Source organism: Oncorhynchus mykiss, chromosome 16 (genome assembly GCF_057628025.1).
Source record: "Oncorhynchus mykiss isolate SJ-2025 chromosome 16, ASM5762802v1, whole genome shotgun sequence".
Taxonomy (NCBI): domain Eukaryota; kingdom Metazoa; phylum Chordata; class Actinopteri; order Salmoniformes; family Salmonidae; genus Oncorhynchus; species Oncorhynchus mykiss.
The window spans coordinates 58,496,669-58,512,146 of NC_143037.1; the positions used below are offsets into that span (position 1 = coordinate 58,496,669).

Here is a 15,478-nt window from a genome sequence, read left to right on the forward strand (position 1 = left end):
AAGCGGCAACAGCTCGACTGAACATTTAGTCCACTTTTTATGGAAGTTTCAGGTGATACCGTCACCTGGAACTCAAGCCTAACCTCGTCCTGACCAGGCAACGCAGACAGTCTGAATTGTTCTTAATAATAAAGTTTATTTTTATTTTTTTTAAACCTTTATTTAACTAGGCAAGTTGCCTAGTTAAATAAAGATACATTTTTTTTTTTTAAGTCCGATGATGGTTTTCATACAGGACTGGTGGAATCATCGTGGGCAGCGGTCACAAACAATCAACTTTATGATGACAAATTAATATATTTAACATTAAATCAATTTTCTTGAATTACAATTATTTCATTATCAGACAAAGATTATACTACCTCTGGAAAATTGACTGCTTATACACATTCATACTGCTAAAAATGTGCCTTTAGAAGTGAACAAGCAATTACCCAGTTAGTGTCTTCCTCATTGTCCACCTCCCCACAGAAGTGGCACAGTTGGCTCAGGTCATCTAGCAAAACAATGTCAAGTAGTCTATATATCTTTACATGTGTTTTTCTGAGCAAATGGAACAGTATAGATTTCTTGTAACATAATTATTTAAATACATGTTTTAGTGGCCATCTAAATGTAAATTTAAAAAAAATAAATTAATCTACAATTATATTAAATTAGAAATTGAACATACCAGTGTTTGTGTGTGACTGCTATTTCTTCTCTCATGATGTTATCTTTGTCCATATTTGACTAGACAATTGACTCCAGAACACATTCAGCTAACTGGGGAAAAAAATTAAAATGGCATTTGTTTCCCCAACAAAATTGTTACACTTAAGATTCTAATTCACCAGTATACAACGACATAGCTATAATATAATTTGACAGTTCTGTTTAGCTTTTTAGTCCGTATACTTTCAGTAGGTTAATTTTACATTACTTATTCTCTCGCACTTACTTTCAAGGCAAAGACCCCACAAGAAGTAACATCTTCTTGGCATGGGTGAGGAAGGGCACCACTAACGCTCGTCTGAAGAAGAGGACCAAAGCGCAGCACGGGTTCATGATCATTTATTCAAAAGGACCAAAACGAACCAGTTCTGTCTGTTGCAGACACAAAATAGAAAACAACTACCCACAAATCCAGGTGGGGAAAAGGCTACCTAAGTATGATTCTCAATCAAAGACAACGATAGACAGCTGCCTCTGATTGAGAACCACACCTGGCCAAACACAAATAAATAGAAAACATAGAAATAAGGAAACTAGAATGCCCACCCTAGTCACGCCCTGGCCTAACCAAAATAGAGAATAAAAGTCTCTCTATGGCCAGGGCATGACAACCACACACCCATCTGGAGATATTACACCCCTTCTTTCTCAAGAATGATCTGAACATATATATTAATAAAAGTACAGCATTTTGAAACACTTTTTTTGATTACAATATAGAGATTAATAACAGAGGCGAATCTGATAATGCAGAGATTCCAACAGGGTGTGAGTTGAAGTCGTCAAATATGGAGCTGACAAGGACTGGAATGTAAACGACGTGATCATCTCAGATGATCTCATTTCTGAGAATGGGCAGGCATTCCCTCGGATGAAGAGCATCTCCGTCTTGCTAATTATGTGCTGTCATCCAGGTGGAAATGTCACCTGCATATCTGATGTAGGAAAAGAGATAAGAGATAAGTTGAGTGTCTTATGAATATGTTTATGTATATGTACTGTACATGTACATGTGTGTGTATGTGTATATATATCTTGGTATATATATTTTGTCTTTTAATTTATATTATTATTGTCATTATTGTGTTTTGTGGTTGAGGGGTGGGTAGAGGTTGATAGGGATGGTGCAGGTGCTGGGGGTGTCCTATTGAGGGCAAAGGTATAAGGGGTGGCAGAGAAGTCAGACGCAGGAGAGCAAAAACTGTGTTTCCAACGGCGCAGTTTAATAATAAAAACTCACCGGAAACCAGAACAATCATTAAATGGGTACAAAACCCGACGCACACCAGACATAACGTGCACAGGCACTTACAATAAACAATACCGGACAAGGACATGGGGGGGACAGAGGGTTAAATACACAACATGTAATTGATGGAGTTGAAACCAGGTGTGAGGAAAGACAAGACAAAACAAATGGAAAATGAAAGGTGGATGGGCGTAGGCTAGAAGACCGGTGACGTCGACCGCCGAACATCGCCCGAACAAGGAGAGGGACCGACTTCGGAGGAAGTCTTGACAAAAGGGACCTATTGGGGAGGGATTCTTCATGGAGGCACATTCAGTCATAGTTTTGTTTATTATATTATTATACATTTATTAATTTTTTTCTTAGTTTTTTCTATTATTATAACAGTTTACTGTGATTATGGATATGCACTCACGTTGACTTATATATTTGAACTTTTTTTTCGCCCAGAGTACACGTTTTATTTATTATTGTTATTATTATTTTATTATTACTACTGTACCTACATTCTTAAAAACTAAAACAGAAAAGTTGTAAAACATTTTAGGAAAAGCCATAAGAGGGAAAAGCATGATGGGATGGGGGATTGAGGGATGGGTAGAGAGAGCAGTAGAGGCCTCTGAAAACTATTATTGCTGAAATAACCACTTCCTTTTGTGACTAGAGTCACCAAAATGGATTCTGAAGTGTGCCAGGCCTTGCAGTCCCATGATAGAAGGGGGGGGGGGGGGGGGTACTTTCTGTGGCACACATCAGTCAAATACTTTCTATAGAACAACCAAAATGAATAATGAATGTATGTGTGTTATATTAAACATAAAGGAGGGAGTAAAATATAGGCAAGCAATAAACCTTTCAGAACAACTACTAGTCGAATAAGAGATGGGAGAGGTGACAAATTTTGACAAAGAGATTTATTTATAGACTAATACACTTGAAACAAATAGCCAAACCGAAAACTGCAGACATTACTTGTGCCTGCCCGCGAACAAAATTACATCAAAAATCAAATGAAACGGAGCCTAACGTGATCAGACATCTCAACTAGCATGCAAGTTGCAACAATGAAGAATTGAGTGTGTGCGCGTTCACGTGAAGGGGGGGAGGGAGGGGGGGATTCTGGCAGGGGGGATCTTTTCGACACCACACCTGAACAAAATAAATCAAATCTGAGAGGTGCCGGATCCTGTTCTGGCTCAAATTAAGCACTGCTTGGGGGACTACATGTTTACTGTAGCCTTGTAAACCTTGCCATAGCGAACACTTCAAGAAAACAGAAATGAACTTTTAGTAAAACAATAATTTTTCAGTGTATTAATGTGGTGTTTCATTGTATTGCATCACACAGCTTTATTGTCCAGAGTTGCAATCAGGTTTATTGTGAGCTGCAATCAGTTGTCTTGTTCCTCTCTTTAATCAGTGAGTTATCCAAAAGGGGGCAATGCTCAAATGTAATTTCAGGTGAAGCAGTACATTTCATGTGATACTTGTGATAATTGATTAACTGAAAACTAGGCAAAGCTGAAAATTGTCTCTTGAATAATAGGTTTTAAAATCTATAACAATCGTCTGGTGTTTTAGGTGCAAAAATGTAACCATTAATTAGTAATTAGTTACTGTGTAGCTACTTGCTGTTCTACATTAAGAAATTAGTAATGTATCATTTTTTTCTGGGATAATAATGAACGATATTAGCAGGCACCACCTACAGTCGGTAATGGTAAATCCCTTCAGAAAGGCTCTCTCCCTCGCCAGATTTAACATCAAGGTCTGATGCAATGGACACAAATCCCTGTGGGAGAAAAAAACATCTGAATGAACCCAAAATACTGTCTTTTTTATACCTTTATTTAACTAGGAAGTCAGTTAAGAACAAATTCTTAATTTCATTGATGGCCTAGGAACAGTGTTTTAACTGCCTAGTTCAGGGACAGAACAACATATTTTCACCATGTCAGCTCGGGGATTCAATCTTGTTACTAGTCCAATGCTCTAACCACTAGGCTGCCTGCTGCCCCTAGTTCTGGTGTATCTCCCAGAACTACTTTGGTGAAAGTAAAGATACACATACACACTGTTAAATAGTTAATTAATGGTACCCAAACTATCTACACTGACCCTATCTGCACTGACCCTATGCACACTCACTAGACTACACACACACACACACACACACACACTACATTGAAACTCCTACACAAAACCCACACACATTCACATACACACACACATAACACACATACATATTACACACGCACAGACATAAACACACACTTTTACACTCATCAGTTGCTGCTGATACTCTGTTCTTTATTTTACTTTTATTATTATCTATCCTGATAACTAGTCACTTTACCCTGCTTTCAGGTACATATCTACCTCAAATACCGCGCACCTCTACACATTGATCTGGTACTGGTACTCTCTTTTAAAAAAAATGTATTCCTCTTGTGTTACTATTTTATTTTTAAACTCTGCATTGTTGGGAAGGGCTCGTAAGCAAGTATTTCACAGTAAAGTCTACACCATTTGTATTCGGCGCATGTAACATAACATTTGATTTGACACACTTACATACTCAAAACATACTCAAAACTGGCAAAACATACTCAAAACATACTCAAAACTGGCAAAACATACTCAAAACATACTCAAAACTGGCAAATTAAACACATTTACAGATTTCCAACCTATACTAATTGAGGCTGGTTTAAAAGATACACTAATAGATCAAATCCAATCAAATTTTATTTGTTACTGTTACGGTGCGTGAATGAGGACCCAAAAGCGAATTAACTTAAACAGAGCTTCTTTAATTACCAAACATAGGTAGGCTCAGACGGACCGGCAGATTCCGACAGGACAAGACAAGGTTACAGCAAACATGACGACAGTCTGGTTCAGGCATGAAACACAACAAACAAGAATCCGACAAGGACAGGAGCAGAAACAGAGAGAGATATAGGGACCTAATCAGAGGGAAAAAGGGAACAGGTGGGAAAAGGGGTGACGAGGTGGTTAGGAGGAGACAAGGCACAGCTGGGGAAAAGAGGGGGAGAAAAGGTAACCTAACAACGACCAGCAGAGGGAGACAGGGTGAAGGGAAAGGACAGAGACAAGACACAACATGACAGTACATGACAGTACCCCCCCACTCACCGAGCGCCTCCTGACGCACTCGAGGAGGAAACCTGGCGGCAACGGAGGAAATCCTCGATCAGCGCACGGTCCAGCACGTCCCGAGAGGGAACCCAACTCCTCTCCTCAGGACCGTACCCCTCCCAATCTACGAGGTACTGGTGACCACGGCCCCGAGGACGCATGTCCAAAATTCTACGGACCCTGTAGATGGGTGCGCCCTCGACAAGGATGGGGGGGGGGGGGGGAAGACGAGCGGGGGCGCGAAGGACGGGCTTGATGCAGGAGACATGGAAGACCGGGTGGACGCGACGAAGGTATCGCGGAAGAAGAAGTCGAACTGCGACAGGATTAATGACCCGAGAAATACGGAACGGACCAATGAACCGCGGGGTCAACTTGCGAGAAGCCGTCTTAAGGGGAAGGTTCTGAGTGGAGAGCCAAACTCTCTGACCGCGACAATATCTAGGACTCTTAGTTCTACGCTTATTAGCAGCCCTCACAGTCTGCGTCCTATAACGGCAAAGTGCAGACCTGACCCTCTTCCAGGTGCGCTCGCAACGTTGGACAAAAGCCTGAGCGGAGGGGACGCTGGACTCGGCGAACTGAGATGAGAACAGCGGAGGCTGGTACCCGAGGCTACTCTGAAAAGGAGATAGCCCGGTCGCAGACGAAGGAAGCGAGTTGTGGGCGTATTCTGCCCAGGGGAGCTGTTCTGACCAAGACGCAGGGTTGCGAAAAGAAAGACTGCGTAAGATGCGACCAATAGTCTGATTGGCCCGTTCTGCTTGACCGTTAGACTGGGGGTGAAAGCCGGAAGAGAGACTGACGGAAGCCCCAATCAAACGGCAAAACTCCCTCCAAAATTGAGACGTGAATTGCGGACCTCTGTCCGAAACGACGTCTGACGGAAGGCCATGAATTCTGAAAACATTCTCGATGATGATTTGTGCCGTCTCTTTAGCAGAAGGAAGCTTAGCAAGGGGAATGAAATGAGCCGCCTTAGAGAACCTATCGACAACCGTAAGAATAACAGTCTTCCCCGCTGACGAAGGCAGTCCGGTGACAAAATCTAAGGCGATGTGAGACCACGGTCGAGAGGGAATAGGAAGCGGCCTGAGACGGCCGGCAGGAGGAGAGTTACCGGACTTAGTCTGCGCGCAGACCGAACAAGCAGCCACGAAACGACGCGTGTCATGCTCCCGGGTGGGCCACCAAAAACGCTGGCGAATGGAAGCAAGCGTACCCCGAACGCCAGGGTGGCCGGCTAACTTGGCAGAGTGAGCCCACTGAAGAACGGCCAGACGAGTAGGAACGGGAACGAAAAGAAGGTTCCTAGGACAAGCGCGCGGCGACGGAGTGTGAGTGAGCGCTTGCTTTACCTGCCTCTCAATTCCCCAGACAGTCAACCCGACAACACGCCCCTCAGGGAGAATCCCCTCGGGGTCAGTGGAGGCTACTGAAGAACTGAAGAGACGAGACAAAGCATCAGGCTTGGTGTTCTTAGAGCCCGGACGATAAGAAATCACGAACTCGAAACGAGCGAAAAACAGCGCCCAACGCGCCTGACGCGCATTAAGTCGTTTGGCAGAACGGATGTACTCAAGGTTCCTATGGTCAGTCCAAACGACAAAAGGAACGGTCGCCCCCTCCAACCACTGTCGCCATTCGCCTAGGGCTAACCGGATGGCGAGCAGTTCGCGGTTACCCACATCATAGTTACGTTCCGACGGCGGCAGGCGATGAGAAAAATACGCGCATGGGTGGACCTTGTCGTCAGAGAGGGAGCGCTGAGAAAGAATGGCTCCCACGCCCACCTCTGACGCGTCAACCTCGACAACGAACTGTCTAGAGACGTCAGGTGTAACAAGGATAGGAGCGGATGTAAAACGATTCTTGAGGAGATCAAAAGCTCCCTGGGCGGAAACGGACCACTTAAAGCACGTCTTGACAGAAGTAAGGGCTGTGAGAGGAGCTGCCACCTGACCGAAATTACGGATGAAACGACGATAGAAGTTCGCGAAGCCGAGAAAGCGCTGCAGCTCGACGCGTGACTTAGGGACGGGCCAATCAATGACAGCTTGGACCTTAGCGGGATCCATCTTAATGCCTTCAGCGGAAATAACAGAACCGAGAAATGTGACGGAGGAGGCATGAAAAGTGCACTTCTCAGCCTTCACAAAAAGACAATTCTCTAAAAGGCGCTGGAGGACACGTCGAACGTGCTGAACATGAATCTGGAGTGACGGTGAAAAAATCAGGATATCGTCAAGGTAAACGAAAACAAAGATGTTCAGCATGTCTCTCAGGACATCATTGACTAATGCCTGAAAGACAGCTGGAGCGTTAGCGAGGCCGAAAGGAAGAACCCGGTATTCAAAGTGCCCTAACGGAGTGTTAAACGCCGTCTTCCACTCGTCCCCCTCCCTGATGCGCACGAGATGGTAAGCGTTACGAAGGTCCAACTTAGTGAAAAACCTGGCTCCCTGCAGGATCTCGAAGGCTGAAGACATAAGAGGAAGCGGATAACGATTCTTCACTGTTATGTCATTCAGCCCTCGATAATCTATGCAGGGGCGCAGAGACCCGTCCTTCTTCTTGACAAAAAAAACCCCCGCTCCGGCGGGAGAGGAGGAGGGGACTATGGTACCAGCGTCAAGAGCTACAGACAAATAATCTTCGAGAGCCTTACGTTCGGGAGCCGACAGAGAGTATAGTCTACCCCGGGGGGGGTGGTTCCCGGAAGGAGATCAATACTACAATCATACGACCGGTGTGGAGGAAGAGAGGTGGCCCTGGACCGACTGAACACCGTGCGCAGATCGTGATATTCCTCCGGCACCCCTGTCAAATCACCAGGCTCCTCCTGTGAAGAAGAGACAGAGGAAACAGGAGGGATAGCAGACATTAAACATTTCACATGACAAGAGACGTTCCAGGAGAGGATAGAATTACTAGACCAATTAATGGAAGGATTATGACAAACTAGCCAGGGATGGCCCAAAACAACAGGTGTAAAAGGTGAACGAAAAATTAAAAAAGAAATGGTTTCACTATGATTACCAGAAACAGTGAGGGTTAAAGGTAGCGTCTCACGCTGAATCCTGGGGAGAGGACTACCATCCAGGGCGAACAAGGCCGTGGGCTCCTTTAACTGTCTGAGAGGAATGTCATGTTCCCGAGCCCAGGTCTCATCCATAAAACAGCCCTCCGCCCCAGAGTCTATTAAGGCACTGCAGGAAGCTGACGAACCGGTCCAGCGTAGATGGACCGACAAGGTAGTGCAGGATCTTGAAGGAGAGACAGGAGTAGTAGCGCTCACCAGTAGCCCTCCGCTTACTGATGAGCTCTGGCCTTTTACTGGACATGAAGTGACAAAATGACCAGCGGAACCGCAATAGAGACAGAGGCGGTTGGTGATTCTCCGTTCCCTCTCCTTAGTCGAGATGCGGATACCTCCCAGCTGCATGGGCTCAGCACCCGAGCCGGCAGAGGAAGATGGTAGTGATGCGGAGAGGGGGGCAACGGAGAACGCGAGCTCCTTTCCACGAGCTCGGTGACGAAGATCAACCCGTCGCTCAATGCGAATAGCGAGTTCAATCAAGGAATCCACGCTGGAAGGAACCTCCCGGGAGAGAATCTCATCCTTTACCTCTGCGCGGAGACCCTCCAGAAAACGAGCGAGCAAAGCCGGCTCGTTCCAGCCACTGGAGGCAGCAAGAGTGCGAAACTCAATAGAGTAGTCTGTTATGGATCGATTACCTTGACATAGGGAAGACAGGGCCCTGGAAGCCTCCTCCCCAAAAACAGATCGATCAAAAACCTGTATCATCTCCTCCTTAAAGTCCTGATACTGGTTAGTACACTCAGCCCTTGCCTCCCAGATTGCCGTGCCCCACTCACGAGCCCGTCCAATAAGGAGAGATATGACGTAGGCGACACGAGCAGTGCTCCTGGAGAAAGTGTAGGGCTGGAGAGAAAACACAATATCACACTGGGTGAGGAACGAGCGGCATTCAGTGGGCTCCCCAGAGTAACACGGCGGGTTATTGATTCTGGGCTCCGGAGATTCGAAAGCCCTGGAAGTGGCCGGTGGATCGAGACGGAGATGGTGAACCTGTTCTGTGAGGTTGGAGACTTGGGTGGCCAGGGTCTCAACGGCATGTCGAGCAGCAGACAATTCCTGCTCGTGTCTGCCTAGCATCGCTCCCTGGATCCCGACGGCTGAGTGGAGAGGATCCGAAGTCGCTGGGTCCATTCTTGGTCGGATTCTTCTGTTACGGTGCGTGAATGAGGACCCAAAAGCGAATTAACTTAAACAGAGCTTCTTTAATTACCAAACATAGGTAGGCTCAGACGGACCGGCAGATTCCGACAGGACAAGACAAGGTTACAGCAAACATGACGACAGTCTGGTTCAGGCATGAAACACAACAAACAAGAATCCGACAAGGACAGGAGCAGAAACAGAGAGAGATATAGGGACCTAATCAGAGGGAAAAAGGGAACAGGTGGGAAAAGGGGTGACGAGGTGGTTAGGAGGAGACAAGGCACAGCTGGGGAAAAGAGGGGGAGAAAAGGTAACCTAACAACGACCAGCAGAGGGAGACAGGGTGAAGGGAAAGGACAGAGACAAGACACAACATGACAGTACATGACAGTTACATGCGCCGAATACAACAGGTGTAGTAGACCTTACCGTAAAATGCTTATTTACAAACCAACAATGCGGTCTTAAGAAAAATAAGAGTTAAGATTTTTTTTTTAAGTTTCAAAAAAATTATTAAAAGTAACACAATAAAATAATACATGGTATCAGACCTGCTGGATCTTCAGCGCAGGGTTAACCAGATGGATGTGGTGCATGGTGGGTAAAACAATGCCCTCCTCCAGTTTGGCTGCAACAAACAAAAACCAGTAGTTTAGGGTAACTATTTCAGCAGTCCAGTCATTAGGTTTACACACAATGGTTTTGTATGTTAAAAGGTAAATACCATGATGAAGTGTGGTTTGACAATGTGTATATATATGGTCAATATGAACATGAATAGGCCTACTGTAGTACTACTCTAGGATTGTATGCTCTTTTTCCCGCATACATTTCAGAACTTACCGTTCAGTTTAGCTAACACTGTAATCTTCATCCCCAGCTTCATAAACTTTTCCAGGGCTGCAGTCTGGAAAATAGTGATCGTTGTCAACATTTGGTAGCTCTTTATTTATCCATACAGGGCCAGTTTCCCAGATACAGATTAAGCTTAGTCCTGGACTAACAAGCATGCCTAATGGAGAAACCGTCCCACAGCGTACTGAGGTTAAGCAGTGCACCATATCATTGTAAAGGTAATGCAGTGTCTTTGCATCCTACCTGGAATGTTCCCACTTCACTTGATGCAAGTGTCAGGGTAAAACTAGCAAATGGAGAGTTGTATTACTCAATTAATTTACAAATCAAATGTATTTATTTAATTCAAGTGGAACTGAAACTCATCTTACTTGCTTAGTTCCACCAAGCCTTTGAGTTTCTCTTCTGAAATGCGTATCATCCCACTAAAAATGGAGTCCTGGAAGAGAAGAATTTATTGGAATTAACCCTGCACAGAATGCATTCTGAAAGTACATAATAACTGAAAAGGATTTACATGAACCCTGAACCAAAAAAGCTAACTCACAACATTGAGCTTGAACAGTGGAGTCCGTGAAGCATTTGGCTGGATGGCAAAGGCCTTAACAGCACCTGGAAATTCCATTGTAACCTTATCAGCCTGGAAGGAAAATATTGGAACGTTCCTGGCATACACCTGCAGTTCCATCAGCATGTTGGGGAAGAGCTTGGGAAGCTGGGAGGAATGAATCAGTGCATTTAGAAAGATTTTGTTCAAGGGCAAAACTACACTGTCCATACACACTCATTGACAGTTTATTAAGTACACCACCCCGTTCACGAAAATGGATCGCTCCTACAGACAGTGATTCACGTGGCCTTGGCTTGCTATATAAAGCAGGCAGACAGGCATTGAGGCATTCAGTTACTGTTCGATTGAATGTTAGAATGGGCAAAACTAGTGACCTAAGCGACTTTGAGCGAGGTATGATCGTGGGTTCCAGGCACGTCGGATCCAGTATTTCAGAAACGGCTGCTCTCCTGGGCTTTTTTCATGCACGACAGTGTCTAGGGTTTACAGAGAATGGTGCGACAAACAAAAACATCCAGTCAGCAGCAGTCCTGTGGGTGAAAACAGCTCATTGATAAGAGAGGACGAAGGAAAATGGCAAGAATGTGTGCAAGCTAACAGGCGGTACACAAACAGACATATAACGGCGCAGTACAACAGTGGTGTGCAGAACGGCATCTCGGAACGCAGATCTTTGTCACGGATGGGCTATTGAATCAGACGACCACACAGGGTTCCACTCCTATCAGCTAAAAACAAGAAGAAGCAGCTCCAGTGGGCACGCGATCACCAACACTGGACAGTTAAAAAGTGGAAAAACATTGCCTGATCTGACAAATCCCGGTTCCTTTTGCATCATGCTGATAGCAGTCAGGATTTGGCATAAGTAGCATGAGTTAATTGATCCATTTTGCCTGGTGTCAACGGTACAGGCTGGTGACGGTCGTTATTGGTGTGGGGAATGTTTTCCTGGCACATGTTAGGTCCCTTCATACCAACTGAGCAACGATTGAACGCCACTGTGTATCTGAACATTGTTGCTGGCCAAACCCAATAGAGCATCTTTGGGATGAGATGGAATGGGCCGTTTGCAGTATGAATGTACCGCTGTCCAATCTGCAGCAACTGCGTGATGCCATCGCGTCAGTATGGACCAACATCCCTGTGGAATGTTTCCGACAAGAATTCAGGCTGTTCTGGAGGCAAAGGTGGGTCCGACCCGGTACTAAATTGGTGTAGCTAATAAACTGGCCACTGAATGCATTTTACCTTTGGCAACGGCCAAGGATTTTCTGGGTGTTACCTGAGGGATGAGAGGCCCGAAGGAGGTTGTGTTGAGACGGAAAGGAGAGGTCTTGGGGATCTGAGATAAATAGAGGAAGTAAAGGGAAGGGTTAAATACAAAGGTTTCTCAACAGTTTGCATACTTAGATTAAAAGGAGCGAAATGACTGTAGTTGACAGAAAAACAGACAGACAGACAGACAGACAGACAGACATGAACATTTGCACGCACACACACACACACACACACACACACACATACACACACACACACACACACACACACACACATACACACACACACACACACACACACACACACACACACACACACACACAGAAACACGTTTGTTTTACATTTGTTGTTGTGGGGACCAAACAATTGATTCCCATTAAATATTATATTTTCCCTAACCCCTAACCCTTAACTTAACCCTAACCTTTGCCATAATTCTAAACCTAACCCTAATTGTAACCCTAAACCTAACTTCTAAACCTAAAATAGCAATTTTCCTTGTTTTGCTATCCTTGTAAGGACTTCTGTTCCCCACACACACACGCACACACACCATGCTGTCGTTTATTTGGGCCTGCAGGAGTCCAGCGGAGAAGTAAGCATAGGAGGCAGAGTTGACAGTGAATTCAGACAGGCCCAGGGAGAGCATGTGGCCTTTGTCCTCTGGCAGATTAAAAGGCTCGGCCTTAAAAGGAGGATCTGTGTGACTCTGAACACTGTAGAACTCACCCTGGAACACAGAAATCAGTCAATCTGAGCAAGGATCCTGAGTTTTAAAAAATACACCATTTGTTACTGATGCAAAGTATGATAACCCCAGTCCCCACCCTATTTTCTTCATGTAACACAATCATATTGGGTTATGTTGTATCCATTCACATCAGGTAAAGCTACCTTCAAATCCAGACCAAGGCTAATAGAATCGACGAGGGGTGAGTTAGTGAGGGGGACGTCCAAAACTAGAGCAGAATTGACCTTGAAGGACACTGTAGTGAAAAAAACAACACCATGAGCACCACAATACTGGTAGAAATAATATTTGTGAAGCCTATTTTCTTTCTTTGTCCTCCCTACTGCAATACCTTGCATTTCTGATAGATGTCGCTCCAAATCGGTAACATGCTCTTCAACCAATGGGCAGATCTGGGTGCAGTGATATATATACATTATATGGTCATGCAGTCAGTTGAAAAATACCCCACATCATTTGAACATTTACTGGTATAAGGAATACAAATCATGAGTGAATCAATTTACTCACTCTTTCCTCAATTATAGCTTTAATGCGATGGTGGAAAAGGCTCACAAATGGCTGGAAGATCAAACTGTTAACAAAATGGTTACCAAATTATAATGATGATTATAAATCTCTTTCTTTCTCTCCCTCTCTCTAAATACATTTTGAAACATACCTGGCTCCTCCATGGAAATTGATTGATGCCTCACCGACACTGGCATCACAGTTTTCGCTGGAGATAGAAATGTGTCCACTCTGATCACTTCCTATCTGCACCACAGAGGTCACGTCCACATTGAACACTGCCAGGTCAAATGAGCCACCATCGGTTCTGCAAACACACAGAGAGTGGAACGAGACATAATGTTCTTAGAAATTTGATTCGTTTTGAAGTCATTACAAAAGGAACAGGCTTCAAAGCTCAAATCTTCTGATGTGAAAACAGGAAGAGCCGTTGAGAGAACTACTGTACTCATTCTTATCTGACTGGTCCCAGATATAATATGTTTGTTCTCTGTACAGATTTAGTGTATCAGTGTATCAGTTCCTGTTATACTGTCATCAGCAGTTGTGTTACCAGTAGTTGTGTTACCTTGTTTCACCAGTAGTTGTGTTACCAGTACATTTAACAAAGATTCTCCCTTTTCAGGAGACAGACATCAATAATGTACCTGACCCTCATAATCCAATAGCATGGAAAGATTAAAAGATGGAAAAATAGAAAAACAGGCACCAATCAGACAACAGAAACTGATCGCTGTCACTCACATGATGCCAAAACGTGTGTGCCAATTTCCACTCATTGAAATGCTGAGGCCACTGATCACAGCCTTGAGTCCCACGCCCTCATAGAACTCCACTGAAGGCTCTGGAACATCACACCCAGACACTGAGATTCTAGAGAGAAGGTTGGTGGAGACAGTCAATGTTGTGCACATTGTGTCAATAGCACTGTTTTAAATCATAGAACATCTTCGGAGACTATGTTATAATATTAGACCCAAACTCATTCTTGGTACTTTGCCACCAAAGGACAAAGCACAAAATGTCTGTAGCAGGTTCTTTGACTAATGATGATTAAGTTAAACGTTATTCTGAGATTCTAAACAGTAATGGTTTACTTTAATTTCATAAATAAAAGCCACAACATGTACCCGTCAAGGACGTAGTGCACCGTTCCTATACCAATGTCAACACCACCTCTGACATCTGGTATGATCACACTACCTATCTTCTCCTGCATCCAATCAGCCCCAATGTGTGACCCTGGAGGATACAAGAATAAAGTAGCTGTTGAAATGCAATTTCTCTGGTTTGGTATTTTAACTCAAGACAATTGAGGAAATAGCATTTTCTTACCATATTGAAGTCCTTTATTTGACAATATGGCCTTTATTGCAGGATTTTGTCCAAAAGCATGATTGGTAAGATTCAGCAGAAGTATTAGGAGGGATAACATGCTTAACACCCTATATGGAGAGATATACAGTGTTGTTCCTCTGAAATAGTACTGCTTTTATAAAATACCATAAACAACTTTTTTTTCAACTATATCCAGCAAATCAGCAAATAAAGATCATTTTGTTAACATGATTTGCATAAGAGATACATACATACAGAGACTATAGATTTATGCATGTACAATAAAAGGAATAATTTTACCTAGGTTGATTATTAGCTCTAGTGTAGATAGATGGCTGTAGGTCTGATTTGGGACTGTGCTCAAATCATGTGATATTTATATATAGTCTATTAACTTCCTGTTTCATTGTAAAGTGAAACTGCTGAACACCTATCCCCTTTGGTGAGTGGTGCTGAGATGTACTGTTGCTAAGTAGAGTGTGAAAAACAGGAAACATACTCTCCATGTCTGATGACTGTTAAACTTTTATTTTGGTCTGCTTTATAATCTCCACGTTTTAATAGCAGTGCTTAGTAGAATCAAGAGAAGGCTCATAGCAAATAAATGTTCTATGAAATAAGGCCTCCCTCTTTACTCGTTGTCTTCCTCCAGCTTGGAGTAAGCTAGCACACTCCAGTTGAGATACAGTAGCAGATATTTATCCAAATAACAACTGAACAGAATAATAGTGCGTCAACCCAGGGTCTAAATTGTGACATTTATTAGGCTTATTTATTAGGCTTACAAAGAATATTATTTTGTAA

General features: G+C 43.9%; 1 protein-coding gene across 2 annotated transcripts; it reads right to left on the reverse strand.

Annotated features, from left to right (window-relative positions):
* Positions 1–1,037: 1,037 nt before the first annotated feature.
* Positions 1,038–15,122, reverse strand: LOC110492346 (bactericidal permeability-increasing protein). Of its 2 annotated transcripts, XM_021566584.3 has the most exons (17): positions 14,975–15,122; positions 14,672–14,781; positions 14,467–14,578; positions 14,081–14,209; positions 13,488–13,643; positions 13,337–13,400; positions 13,158–13,218; positions 12,970–13,061; positions 12,629–12,805; positions 12,080–12,139; positions 10,774–10,941; positions 10,598–10,665; positions 10,470–10,512; positions 10,215–10,278; positions 9,923–9,999; positions 3,673–3,755; positions 1,038–1,649 (listed from the first exon to the last, which is right to left on the reverse strand). In XM_021566584.3, the coding sequence occupies exons 2-17, from the start codon at positions 14,769–14,771 to the stop codon at positions 1,607–1,609; spliced, it is 1,497 nt and encodes a 498-aa protein (XP_021422259.2). In that variant the 5' UTR covers positions 14,772–14,781; positions 14,975–15,122; the 3' UTR covers positions 1,038–1,606. The 2 variants fall into 2 exon arrangements, with proteins under 2 accessions (XP_021422259.2, XP_090059625.1); XM_090203499.1 differs by lacking the exon at positions 1,038–1,649 and having other exon boundaries at positions 2,863–3,755; positions 14,975–15,118.
* Between the last annotated feature and the right edge of the window lie 356 nt (positions 15,123–15,478).